We start from the raw sequence: 12488 nt of genomic DNA, 5'->3' as shown, positions 1-12488 counted from the left end.
ACGTATTAAAAAAAGTGAGGTAGTGTCCAAGAGTTCATTGTCCATGAGTGGGATGACTGAACTTTTCTGACAGTGAAGCTTGTGAAGCTGTGGTGTCAAGCTGGGAGATTTTCCAGACTATTGGATGCAATACTCCAGCACACTTTCGATGTTGCAGTATAGGATAATACATTTTCTCAGTTAGATTCAATGGAAAATGGGAATGGGGTTTGGTGTAGTAGCGGGAGTGTGGGAACAGGGCTTCACAGAGTGGAAAGGAGCCAGGGATCAGGTCCCCCGTGAGAGGAAGAGAGACTGGAACTGGGGTCCCAGTTTTTTTTTACAGGGAGGGCAGTCACCAGGGATTCCTGTGATTTGAAAGGAGTGTGGGGGTCTCAGTGAGTTAGAGGGAATGTGGGATCTTGGTCTGAGTGTGGTATGGGGACTTGCGTTTTGCATAATGTTGAGTCCCAGAGGGATTGTGGGAAGTGGGGTCCCGGTAAGTTAGTGTGTTAATTGGGGTTCCAAGGAGGTGAAGAGAGCTTGGGAACTGGGGTCCATATGAGTTAGTGGGAGTGTAGAAACTGAGTTCAAGGGAATGCAAGAATCAGCACACATTGAGCCAGACGATAATTTCTAAACAATCGATTAGTGAATTACCGGAGTTCACTGTATTTTCACAACATTCAGTAAAAGAGTTTGTGGGTTACTGGCAACTACTAAAGGAAATGCAGATTATGAGCAATTTAATTTCAATGATCATTCTGCAAAAAATGAAAGAAATACATTTATATAGCACTTTTCACAAGTCTTATAGGGTGCTCTAAAGCATCTCACAATTGGCCCCACCTGCTACTTTTAGCACATAGAATAGTACGGTGCATTATAGGCCCTTCGGCCCACAATGTTGTGCCGACCCTCAAACCCTGCCTCCCATATAACCCCCCACCTTAAATTCCTCCATATACCTGTCTAGTAGTCTCTTAAATTTCACTAGTATCTGCCTCCACCACTGACTCAGGCAGTGCATTCCATGCACCAACCACTCTCTGAGTGAAAAACCTTCCACTAATATCCCCCTTGAACTTCCCTCCCAAAGCCATGTCCTCTTGTATTGAGCAGTGGTGCCCTGGGGAAGAGGAGCTGGCTGTCTACTCTGTGTATTCTTCTTAATATCTTGTACAGCTCTATCATGTCTCCTCTCATCCTCCTTCTCTCCAAAGAGTAAAGCCCTAGCTCCCTTAATCTCTGATCATAGTCCATACTCTCTAAACCAGGCAGCATCCTGGTAAATCTCCTCTGTACCCTTTCCAATGCTTCCACATCCTTCCTATAGCAAGGCGACCAGAACTGGACACAGTACTCCAAGTGTGGCCTAACTAGAGTTTTATAGAGCTGCATCATTACATCGTGTCTCTTAAACTCTATCCCTCGACTTAAGAAAGCCAACACCCCATAAGCTTTCTTAACTACCCTATCTACCTGTGAGGCAACTTTCTGGGATCTGTGGACATGCACCCCCAGATCCTTCTGCTCCTCCACACTACCAAGTATCCTGCCATTTACTTTGTACTCTGCCTTGGAGTTTGTCCTTCCAAAGTGTACCACCTCACACTTCTCCAGGTTGAACTCCATCTGTCACTGCTCAGCCCACTTCTGCATCCTATCATTGTCTTTCTGCAATCTTTGACAATCCTCTACACTATCTACAACACCACCAACCTTTGTGTCATCTGCAAACTTGCCAACTCGTCCTTCTACCCCCACATCCAGGTCGTTAATAAAAATCACAAAAAGTAGAGGTCCCAGAACAGATCCTTGTGGGACACCAGTAGTCACAACCCTCCAATCTGAATGTACTACTTCCACCATGACCCTCTGCCTTCAGCAGGCAAGCCAATTCTGAATCCACCTGGCCAAACTTCCCTGGATCCCATGCCTTCTGACTTTCTGAATAAGCCTACTGTGTGGAACCTTGTCAAATGCCTTACTAAAATCCATGTAGATCACATCCACTGCACTACCCTCATCTATATGCCTGGTCACCTCCTCAGAGAACTCTATCAGGCTTGTTAGGCATGATCTGCCTTTCACAAAGCCATGCTGACTGTCCCTGATCAGACCATGATTCTCTAAATGCCCATAGATCCTATCTCTAAGAATCTTTTCCAACAGCTTTCCCACCACAGATGTAAGGCTCACTGGTCTATAATTACATGGACTATCCCTAGTACCTTTTTTGAACAAGGGGACAACATTCGCCTCCCTCCAATCCTCCGGTACCATTCCCATGGACAACAAGGACATAAAATCCTAGCCAGAAGTTCAGCAATCTCTTCCCTTGCCTCGTGGAGCAGCCTGGGGAATATTACATCAGGCCCTGGGGACTTATCCATCCTAATGTATCATGACTTCTGGTTGCTTTCCCTCTCGTACCAGGATGTCATGCACCCGGTCAGAGACATCCCGGATCCTGATACCTGGGAGGCAACAAACCATGTGGGTTTCCTTCTCACGTCCACAAAATCTCTTGTCCGCTCCCCTGTTTAGAGTGTCCAATCACAACAGCTCTCCTCTTCTCTGTCCCATTCTTCTGCATCATGGGGTCAGACTCAGTGCCAGAGGCCCTGCCACCGTGGCTCACACCTGGTCGGTTGTCCTCGCCAACAGCATCCAGGACGGTAAACTTATTATTCAGGGGAATGGCTACAGGGGTGCTCTGCACTATCTGTCTACGCTCCTTTGCTTTCCCCCCTCAGACTGTCACCCAACGACCTGCTTCTGGCAGCTTAGGTGTGATACCTCCCTGTAGCTCTCATCTATGACTGCCTCATTCTCCCTTATGAGTCGAAGGTCATCCAGCTGCTGCTCCAGATTCCTCACACGGTCTTCCAGATCGCCCAGCCGCAAGCACTTCAGGCAGATGTGACCGTGCGGGAGAGGGGAGGTCCCCCAAGACTGTCACATCTCACAGGAGAGGCACATTACCGTCTGAGGAGGCATTGCAAAGATTAACTGGGAACAAGCTTGTCCTCCGCCTCTTCTCGTCGAAGCCTCTCGAGTCAAAGCCTCAAATCTCCACTCCTTCACTGGCCCACTCACTCACTGGCCGCTTTACACAGGCCATTTTAATGGGTTGTCACTATTGTCATGAATATAGCATTTCGTTAGCACTTAGCAAGCTCCCACCAGGCCAGTGGGTGAGTGACAGATAATTCTGCTGTGTATTATTTGTGGAATTAATGCTGGCCATATAAATATTGCAGGGTGTTACTGAAGAGAACTGATCCCATCTCTGATCAGGGCTTGGGACTTGGTGTTGTTGAATATTGTTGATGGAATGTCACATGCCAAAAAGAGAAGATGCTGTCACAGCTATTTTTACAGTGATAGAAGGATAGATTTTATTTCCATTGTTTGCTCTGTGTATGCTAATAATTTAGGGGAAGACACATAAGGCTGAGGTGTGATAATTGGGGAGATTTCTTTCATCTTTGTCCTTATGACCTACAAAAGCCCATCAGCAATTCAATCATAAATTGTAGCAGAAAGAGGAAAGGATCTCATGATCTGTGTAACACACCTGTTGCTGGTGTGACAGGGTTACTTTATGCAAGCCGCAGGTCACGTATTAGCGAAATGATTCTTTAGGTTCAATGGAAATTAAAACTACTGGTCGTGGAAATCTGAAATGGAAAAACAAAATGCTGGAATCACTTAGCAGGTCAGAGACTGCATCTGTGGAGTGAGAGAAACAAAATTCATGTCTTGGGCTGTAAACCTTGTGAAAGAGAGAGAGGGGAAAGTAGCTCTGCAACACACACACAATGCTGGAGGTACACTGCAGGTCAAAATAAACAGTCAATGTTTTGGGCCTTCATTGGGACTGGAATAGAAGGGGAAAGACACCCAAGTAAAAAGGTTGGTGGAGTGGGGGGAGGAAAAGGTGGATAGCCAGGTGGTGATAAGTGAAGCCAGGTGGGTGGGAAAGGTACAGGGTTGGAGAGGAAGGAATCTGGGAGAAAGGCAGGAGGTGAGGCAGCAGGGGGAGGTGATGGGCAGGTGAGGAGGATGGGTAAGAGGCCAGAGTGGGGAATAGAAGAAGAGGGAAGGGTATGGAGAAAAGAAAAAAAATTACCAGAAGGAGAAATCAAATGTCATGTGATCAGGTTGGAGGCTACCTGGAGCTGTGGCCTTATCGTGGCAGAAGATGAGGCCATGGATGGAGGCGGCAGAAGAGGAAGAATTCCCATTGGCCACTAGGAAATTCTGCTTTTCACAGATGGAGCAGAGGTGCTCGAAAAGGCGATACCCTCATTTACATCACATCTCACCAATGCAGAGGAGGCTGTATTGGGAGTACTGTATACAACAGATGACCCCAAAAGATTTGCATTGCCTCACCAGGAAGGACCATTTGGGACCCTGAATGAAGGTCAGGGAGGAGGTGAATGGGCAGGTGTAGCCCTGCTGTCACTTGCAGGGATACGTACCAGGAGAAAGATTAGTGGGGAGGGCCAAATAGAGAAAGGAATTATGGAGGGAGCAATTTTGAGGAAACCAGAGAGTGGGTGGAAATAAAGATACATTTGATGGTAGGATCCTGTTGAAGATCGCGGAAGTTACAGAGACCGATGTGTTGGATGCAGAGGCTCATGGGGTGGAAGGTGTGGACAAGAGTCACTCTATCCCTGTTATGGCGGCAGGAAGATGGGGTGAGCATGCATGACCGGGAAATGGAGGAGATGTGGATGATGGCACCATCAGTGGTGGATGAAGAGAAATGCCATTCTTTGATAGCTCTGATATCCTGGAAAGGCAAAGCTCATCTTGAGAACAGATGAGGCGAAGTTGACGGAACTAAGAAAAGGTTCCTTCTCGGTTTCTAGCATCTGCTGAATCTCTTGTGCTAATGTTAGCTCTGCCTGCTGCAAGTGGCAGGATCTCCCAATGCCTATCCATTTCAATTCGACTTCCCATTCGCTTCTGACATGTCTGTCCACAACCACCTCTACTGCCATGATGAAGCCAAACTCAGTCTGAAGAAGCAGCACCTAATATCTGCCTTGGTCGCCTCCAACCTGAAGGTCATGAAGACTGATTTCTCTAGCTTTTTGTCATTTCTTGGGGGGAGAACTTTATATTCTGGCTTCTGCCACCTTTCCCTCCTGTCCTGATGAGGAATCTTGGGCTGAAACGTCGACTATTTATTCCCTCCAACAGATGCTCCATGAGTTGGTTGTGTTCCTCAAGCAATTTGTGTGTGTGTTGCCCTGGGTTTCCAGCATCTGCAGAATCTCCTGTTTTTTAATTAAAAAGAGAGTATTATTTTTAAGTTGCAGAGAGAGGTAAGGAATGGATCGGGGGAGGTGGGTATGTTTTGGTTTGCTGTTGCAGGTTTGACATGGCCTCAATAATAACTCCTCTGGCCAGAAGGACAAGACAGGAAGTATTGTGAAGGCAGAATATCACGTCCTGTCTAGAGCCAGAGGGATAGGATTTCTTTAGATGGTCAGTTGATCCTTTGGAGAGACGCTTTATATTGGCACCGTCAATGTCGAGCTATGACTTCCCTGTAATTTTTCACCTAACGCAACTTTTTTTCCTTTCAGTTGTTCCTTGGAACAACATTAATGAACCAGAAACTGTTCAACCAAGGTTCTGCAATCACTGGTATCTGGCAAAATTCCCATAGCTGGTGTAAGGCTTTTTTTTTGTCTAAATGGTTTCTGTTTTTTTCATTTACCAAAGAATGGTTTAAATTATGAATTGTGCCAGTTACTAATGGTAAAATACAGCACCCAAACATTGTAATACGATCATGATTTAGTAATCCACTCAAGCAGTAATCTATTACAAATGTTCCATGTGACTCGTCATTCAGTCTTGTAAAGAAAGCAGACACAAGCAAGAAATCAGCATCAGGGTTCGGGCTGGTTGAAGCCTGTGCTGTTCAGTGTGTCATCTCAAGTTGTGCACCCCTTTCTTATGTCTGTGAGCACGCAACCGATAAGGTTTGAGTGAGCTGCATAATCCCGGCAGAAAGAAGGAGGTGGGGGAAAACAGGCACAGAACTAGAGTGAGGGAGAACGGTGTTTCTGGTTGATCAGAGCAACTCATTCATGAATTCCTAATGGTACCACAAGGCAAGTCTGTCCCATCCTGTTTAGGTAAAGACATGTTTTCAGTAAACAGCTTTACATACTCTGTCCAAAATGTCTGAGTATTTCAAGCCTTTTTATTTCATAGTTGTGTATCAATTTGACTTAATCATCTCTTTCTGTTTCACCATCCAGCTAATCCAGACAGCAATAACCTCTGCCCCAATGTTGTCACTTATGATCCTCTTCAACTTCCTCCTGAGAATTCCTCTTTTATGGAGAGGAATTTTGTCTGCCGATTCCGATGTCTTCTGGACAATTCGTCAGGTTTCCTGGTATGTAAACCTTGAGCTCTTAACTTGCTTTTCAACATGTAGAGGCCTCGCACAAAACTGAAGCAATTCATTCAAATTGTCGAGCTATCTCTCCTACCAGCTGCCGTCCCAGCTGAAACAATATCAGAGTCATACAGCACAGAAACAAGCCCCTCAGCTTACCCTGTTTGCACTAACCATCAAGTCCTCCCCTCGTTCCAGTTTGCCTGCACTTGGTCCATAGCCTTGGTGACACAGATGTCAAGTGCTCATTGAGAAGTAGGGCAGAACAGGTCGTTTTCCTGCTGAGTCTATGCTGATCAACATTCATACTGACCCTATACCGATTATACTTAGTTTTTTTTTTATTCCCGTTACCCCTCCAAGTCTTAATCAGCACTTCCAATCCCAGATTCTACCATTAACATACTAGGCATAATTTACAGCAACCAATTAACCCACCAACTCCATGTCTTTGGGATATGGGAGGAAACCAGAACACATGGAGGAAACCCACACAGTCATAAAGATAATGCACAAACTCCATACAGATGACTCTCAGTCATGATGGGACCTGTGTCTCTGGCACTGTGAGGCAGCAGCTCTACTATTGGCTAATTCAATGGGACATAATTTTATGGTGATTGGAGAAAAGCATAGGGGGAACGTCAGAAGTAAGTTCTTTTTTTAAAGATGGTGGTAGAGGCAGATACATTTGTGGATTTAAGAAACTCTTAGGTAGGCACATGGATGATAGAAAATAGGGGGAAGGGTTGGATTGATTTTAGATTAGGTTAAAACTCACGGGCTGAATGCCCTGTACTATACTGCAGTGTTTTATGTTCTATGAAAGAGTCCAGAAAAGATTTACCAGGATGTCACCTGAGGCTAGAGCAGATGCAGGGGAGATTCATCAGGATGGAGTGTTTCAGTTAGGAGAAGTGGCTGGAGAGGCTGCTTTTGTTTTCATGAAGCAGGTCACTACCTCCTTATACAAATGAATCCTCAATTTCCTCACTTGGAGACCCCAGTCAGTTTGGTTTGGCAACAACATCCACAATCTCCATCAGCACTGGTGCACCACAAGGCCTTGTGCTTCGCCCCCTGCTCTACTCACTTTACACAGCTCCATTGCCATGTTCAAGTTTGCTGATGATACCACCATCATAGGCTGAATCAAAGGTGGTGAAAAATCAGCACGAAGAAGGGACATTGAAAATCTAACTGAGAGGTGCCATAATAACAGCCTCTCACTGAGTGTCAGCAAAACCAATTATTGACTTCAGAAGAAGGAAACCAGAGGTCCCTGAGTCAGTTCTCATCAGGGGAAGAGGTGAAGAGGGTCAGCAACTTTAAACTAGAATTAAAGATGGCGTCAAAATATGACCGAGGGTAGCATGTTCACTTTAATTAATGCAAGAAAAGAAAGAAGGAAAAAAATCACTTGGGTGATCCAACAGTGTGGGTTCATTCAGGCAACTTGTTAGGAGTGACATTAATGGAAGCATTTATATGGGCCTCTCAAACTTTCCCATTGATGAGAGGTGATCACTCTGCTGAAAGTTGTTGGTGAGAGGGAGGGCAATGGTGGCTGCTGGTCCATGTGAGGAAGAAACAGCAATTGTGAAATGTGTCATTTCGATCAAATTAAATTAGCAAGGATTGTGCCAATATAGTATGCCCACAACTCAGCTAACATGTATGCACCTCTTTTCACTTCCACAAAGAGAAATGATTCAGATTCAGATTATTGTCATTTAGAAACCACAAATGCAATGCAGTTAAAAAATGAGACAACGTTCCTCCAGAATGTTATCACAAAAATGCATGACAAAACAGACTACACCAGAAAATCCACATAACGTTTGGCAATCCCCAAATCCAGAGTCCGGAGAGGCTGCTGTGTATTAATATCGCACTACTATCTTAACGCGTTCCCTGGAAAGGAGCTCCAATCCCACCAGACAAAAAAGACCAAAAACTAAAGCTACAAGACCTGCACAAAACCACATAGTTACAACAGTGCAAACGATAGCATAATTGATTAAAAAAACAGACCATGGGCACAGTAAAAATAGTCCAAAGATGTTAAAAGACCATAAGTTTGAAAGAAACCACCACACAGTTTCCAGAACTCCTCAGGGTCCCGATTGACTCATCATCCCACGCAGGTGGCAGAGGGGAATACTCCCGCTATGGACTTCCATGGCACCGCCCGACTCAGCCTCGCAGACGCAGCACACAGTGAAAGCGACCTGATCGTAGCAGACTCCAAGTCCGTCGACCCTCCGAACCTCCTATCATCCCCTCCGGCACAGCTTCTCGAGCACCATCCTCTGCCAAGCATATTAATTGTATTTATAATCACATCCCTTTTACCTCAAAGTTCCAAATTACCGAATTGTTGTCACAATTGCTCTGTAGATGACATAACCACCAGTTTGCACACATCCAGCAATATGGATTTAAAGACCAATTCTTTTATTGTTGTTCATACAGACTCCTTCAGAATGAATGCCGCATCTATCACTTGGGAGAGCATATACGATCTTGGTTTAGCATCCAGTTAAATGCCGCTGCGCACACCCCCTCTACAGAACTGCAGTGTCTGCTTCGGGTTTTGTAGTCGAGCTTCTGCACCTTGGCATGAAACCTCAGCCTCTTGACCTGGAGACAAGGATGTGGTCAAATGAACCACATGGTGACAGGGATCAAGCTTGTCTCAGGACTTGAGCCTTTCTCCTGCTTTTACAGAACATTTATTTGTATATATGCCAGGGATCTACTAATGCCCACACTCTTCCACTGATCATATCCTTCTTTCTATTGGTGCCTGTTGAGTGACTCTGTCTGAATTGCAGACCCTGAATTTCCAAGGACGGCTGAAATTTCTGCACGGACAGAACAAGAAAGCCGAAGATGGTACTCCCATCCCTCCGCAGCTGGCCCTCTTTGTCCTGGCAACTCCCCTCCAGTCCCCCTCCATCCTGGAGGTCCGTACCAAGACCCTCATCTTCCAGACCAAGCATAAGCTCGATTTCACTCCACTGGCATGTGACACCAAGTACGTTGTGCGGGTTGGTGAAGCGTGCGGGCGGGCGGGCGGGTGGGTGGGAAGTGGTCAATCCTAAATTCTGTCCCTCAGCCAGGGTTGGTCCAGCCCGCAGATGACTGAGTGTGGGTGTGGTGGGGAGGTCTGGGTTGTTTGGCCATTGTAAATGCCCCCCTTGTGGTTGGTGGACAGTAAAACGTTGAGTTTGGGAATGTATGAAGAATAGGTTACAGTGAAAATTACTGTAATCTGGGGTGGGATTGGTCAGTAGGTCAGCATTGACAGAATGGGCCAAGTGGCCCATTCCTGCTCGAGGTGCTGCTTGAAGGATCAGTCGAGTTCCACGGTTTGTTTTCAAAACCCGGGCCAATTAGACAGATCAGCGCAGCGTTTCTGCTGCCACAACCGGCTGCAGTCAAGGAATCCTTGGGCACTAATATGTTCAGAGCTGGCGACCGGCTGAATGAGGAGCCAGGCATTGCTCGGTTGCCTCTGAGCTGGCCTCCCAATCGCATTCTCACCTGCGTGCTGTTGTTTTTACCCCATCATTACAGGGGCAAATTTATACTGGGTTACACGGAAATGGAGCTGCGGATGAGGGGCACCGGTTACCAGTTCATTCATGCAGCTGATATGATGTACTGCGCCGACAATCACTTGAGAAGTGAGTATAGCAGAAGAGCGCTCGGCGCTGGGGAAGTGACTGGAGGTGGTGGGTGGATGGTCTGGGTAGAGAGAGAGCTGTGGCAAAAAAACTGGGACTTGAGCCACAGTGCTTGGGGGGGGGGGGGGGGGGAAGATGGATGAAATCAAACTGTGTTTGACACTACTACACCTGGTTGATTGGAGGAAGAAAATAGGGAAGGAGTTTTGATTGACATTTTGAAAAGTCATTAAAGAATGGTTTTAAGATTAAAGACTAACCTCTGGCTATATATTAAAGATCAAATAATACAATTATATTGTGCCCTTCAGAAGCCTAGAAGGATACAAAACGATTGATGGACATCAAAGAACATATGAAATTTAATCTTCTGTGGTGAAAGACAGTTTACACACAGAGTTCCCACCACTAGCGAATGTCTACTGACAGTTATTGAACAGTCCATTAGGGATGAGTCCTGTCCCCTCTTGATATTGCATTGCTGTCTTTCATCTGAGAGAAGAGATCATACTCAATGTAATATTCTCCAAATATTAGATATAAGCTTCTCTAGACAGTTATGGATACAGCCCAGTCCATCACAGGAAAAGCCCTCCCCCGCCATTGAGCACATTTACAAGCAGCACTGCCAGGAGAAAGCAGTGTCCATCATCAATGACCCCACCATCTGTGCTATGCTCTCGTCTCGCTACTACCATCCAGCACAAGGTACAAGAACCACAATCAGGAACAGTTATCACCCAGATAACATCAGGCTCCTGAACCAGCATGGATAACTGCACAGACCTCAACTCTGAATTGATTCCACAACCCACACACTCTTGTTCCACTCTGCAACTCATGTTCTCAGTGTTATTTTTTAAAATCTGCACAATTTGTCTTCTCTTGCACATTGGTTGTTTGTTATCGCTAAATGTTATTTTCATAAATTCTATTGTATTACTTTATTTTCCTATAAATGCCTGCAGGAAAATGAACCTCAAGGTAGTATATGGTGACATATATGTACTTTGATAATAAATTTACTTTGAACTTTGATTTTGAAATACTCCATTGGCTGATTGTCCTCAATGGTTTTGGCCCTGGATGTGGAGGGGATGGCTTCTGTTTCGGAGGCATTGAAACTTCCTACTGAGGCAAGGCAGGCGCAGTGTATCAACTCACTCTGACACGTGTAGGATGCAAATATGATTCTGTCCGAACTCCTACAAGAGGGAGGGGTCCGGCTGGCAAAATGCAGTGCCTACGTTTCCATCACCTGCCAGTTCAGCCAGTCAGCTGGCCAACCACGAGTACCAGATGAGGTAGAGGTTACATCAGACTTGTTACTGCATCCTCTGTTAAGTCCTGTCCGAAGTGTTTGCTGGAGATTTTTCATCTTCTGTGTGATTTAAGGGACTGGGTGAGACAGAAAGTTGGTGGGTTTAGAACAGAGTGAGCCTCTGGACATGAACGGGTGGTGACTGTGCTGGAAGACAGACCTCTGAATAGGCAAAGGCAGGTACAGGTAGGCAGGGCAGTGATGTGGTCCCTGTCTAGCTGACACAGGCAGGCTACCAATGGGTGCAGGTAAGCAGACAACTGATGAAGGTCATACAGGCATAGGTTGTCTGACCAGTGATATGGTACCTGTGCAGGTTGCATAGATACAGGAAAGCATACCTACATGTTCTGTAGATAGGCAAACCAGTGTTGTGGGCTGTGCATAGGTCACAGGAACAAGCAGCTGTGTCTGAAGTTGAGTTGAATCAGGTTAAAGAGTTGCCCTCCTCTATATTGTTGAAACCCATCATAAAATGAAGGACTGCTTTGTTGAGCATCTCTGTTGCATCTGCCATAAGCAGAATTCCCCAATGGCCAACCATTTTAATCCCTATTCCCATTTCTGTGCCGACATGTCATTCCATAACCTCCTCTTCTGCCATGATGAGGTCATTCTCAGTACGGAGGAGCAACACCTCGTATTCCGTCTGGGTAGCCTCCATCCTGATGACATGAACATCGATTTCTCCTTCCGGTATACGAGGGGGGATGGAAAGGCCACGGTCTGGGTGCAGGTAGATGAGACTAGGCAGAAGACCAGGTTGGCAAGGACTAGCTCGACCAAAAGGCCAGTTTCTGTGCTGTAGTGCTCATGACTCTAAGAAACAAAATGCTGGTGGAACTTGTACTACACTAAATTTCAGTTTCCATCACCTGCAATTTCTTGCATCTTCATAGAATGTTGAATATTGGGCTGCAAGAGGTTTGTTCAGAATGGCAGAACAGGCACAAGGGGCTGAATGCCTGCCAGTTTTATTTCTTCTCATTTTACAGGGACATAGATAAAATGATATGTTTGGGGATGTGTTAGATTACAGGAATATGAAGTAACTGCA

General features: G+C 45.7%; 1 protein-coding gene across 5 annotated transcripts in view; it reads left to right on the top strand.

Moving 5' to 3' along the window:
- LOC132392770 (aryl hydrocarbon receptor-like) overlaps positions 1-12488 on the top strand; it is a 168311-nt gene that overhangs the window by 143878 nt on the left and 11945 nt on the right. For all 5 annotated transcript variants that reach the window (XM_059967100.1, XM_059967099.1, XM_059967101.1 and 2 more), the window contains 3 exons: positions 6276-6415; positions 9256-9458; positions 10001-10110. In XM_059967100.1, the coding sequence (XP_059823083.1) occupies positions 6276-6415; positions 9256-9458; positions 10001-10110 (453 nt within the window). The remainder of the gene's footprint in view (positions 1-6275; positions 6416-9255; positions 9459-10000; positions 10111-12488) is intronic.

This window comes from Hypanus sabinus, chromosome 4, assembly GCF_030144855.1.
Source record: "Hypanus sabinus isolate sHypSab1 chromosome 4, sHypSab1.hap1, whole genome shotgun sequence".
Lineage (NCBI taxonomy): Eukaryota > Metazoa > Chordata > Chondrichthyes > Myliobatiformes > Dasyatidae > Hypanus > Hypanus sabinus.
This window is presented reverse-complemented; position numbering and strand designations above follow the sequence as displayed.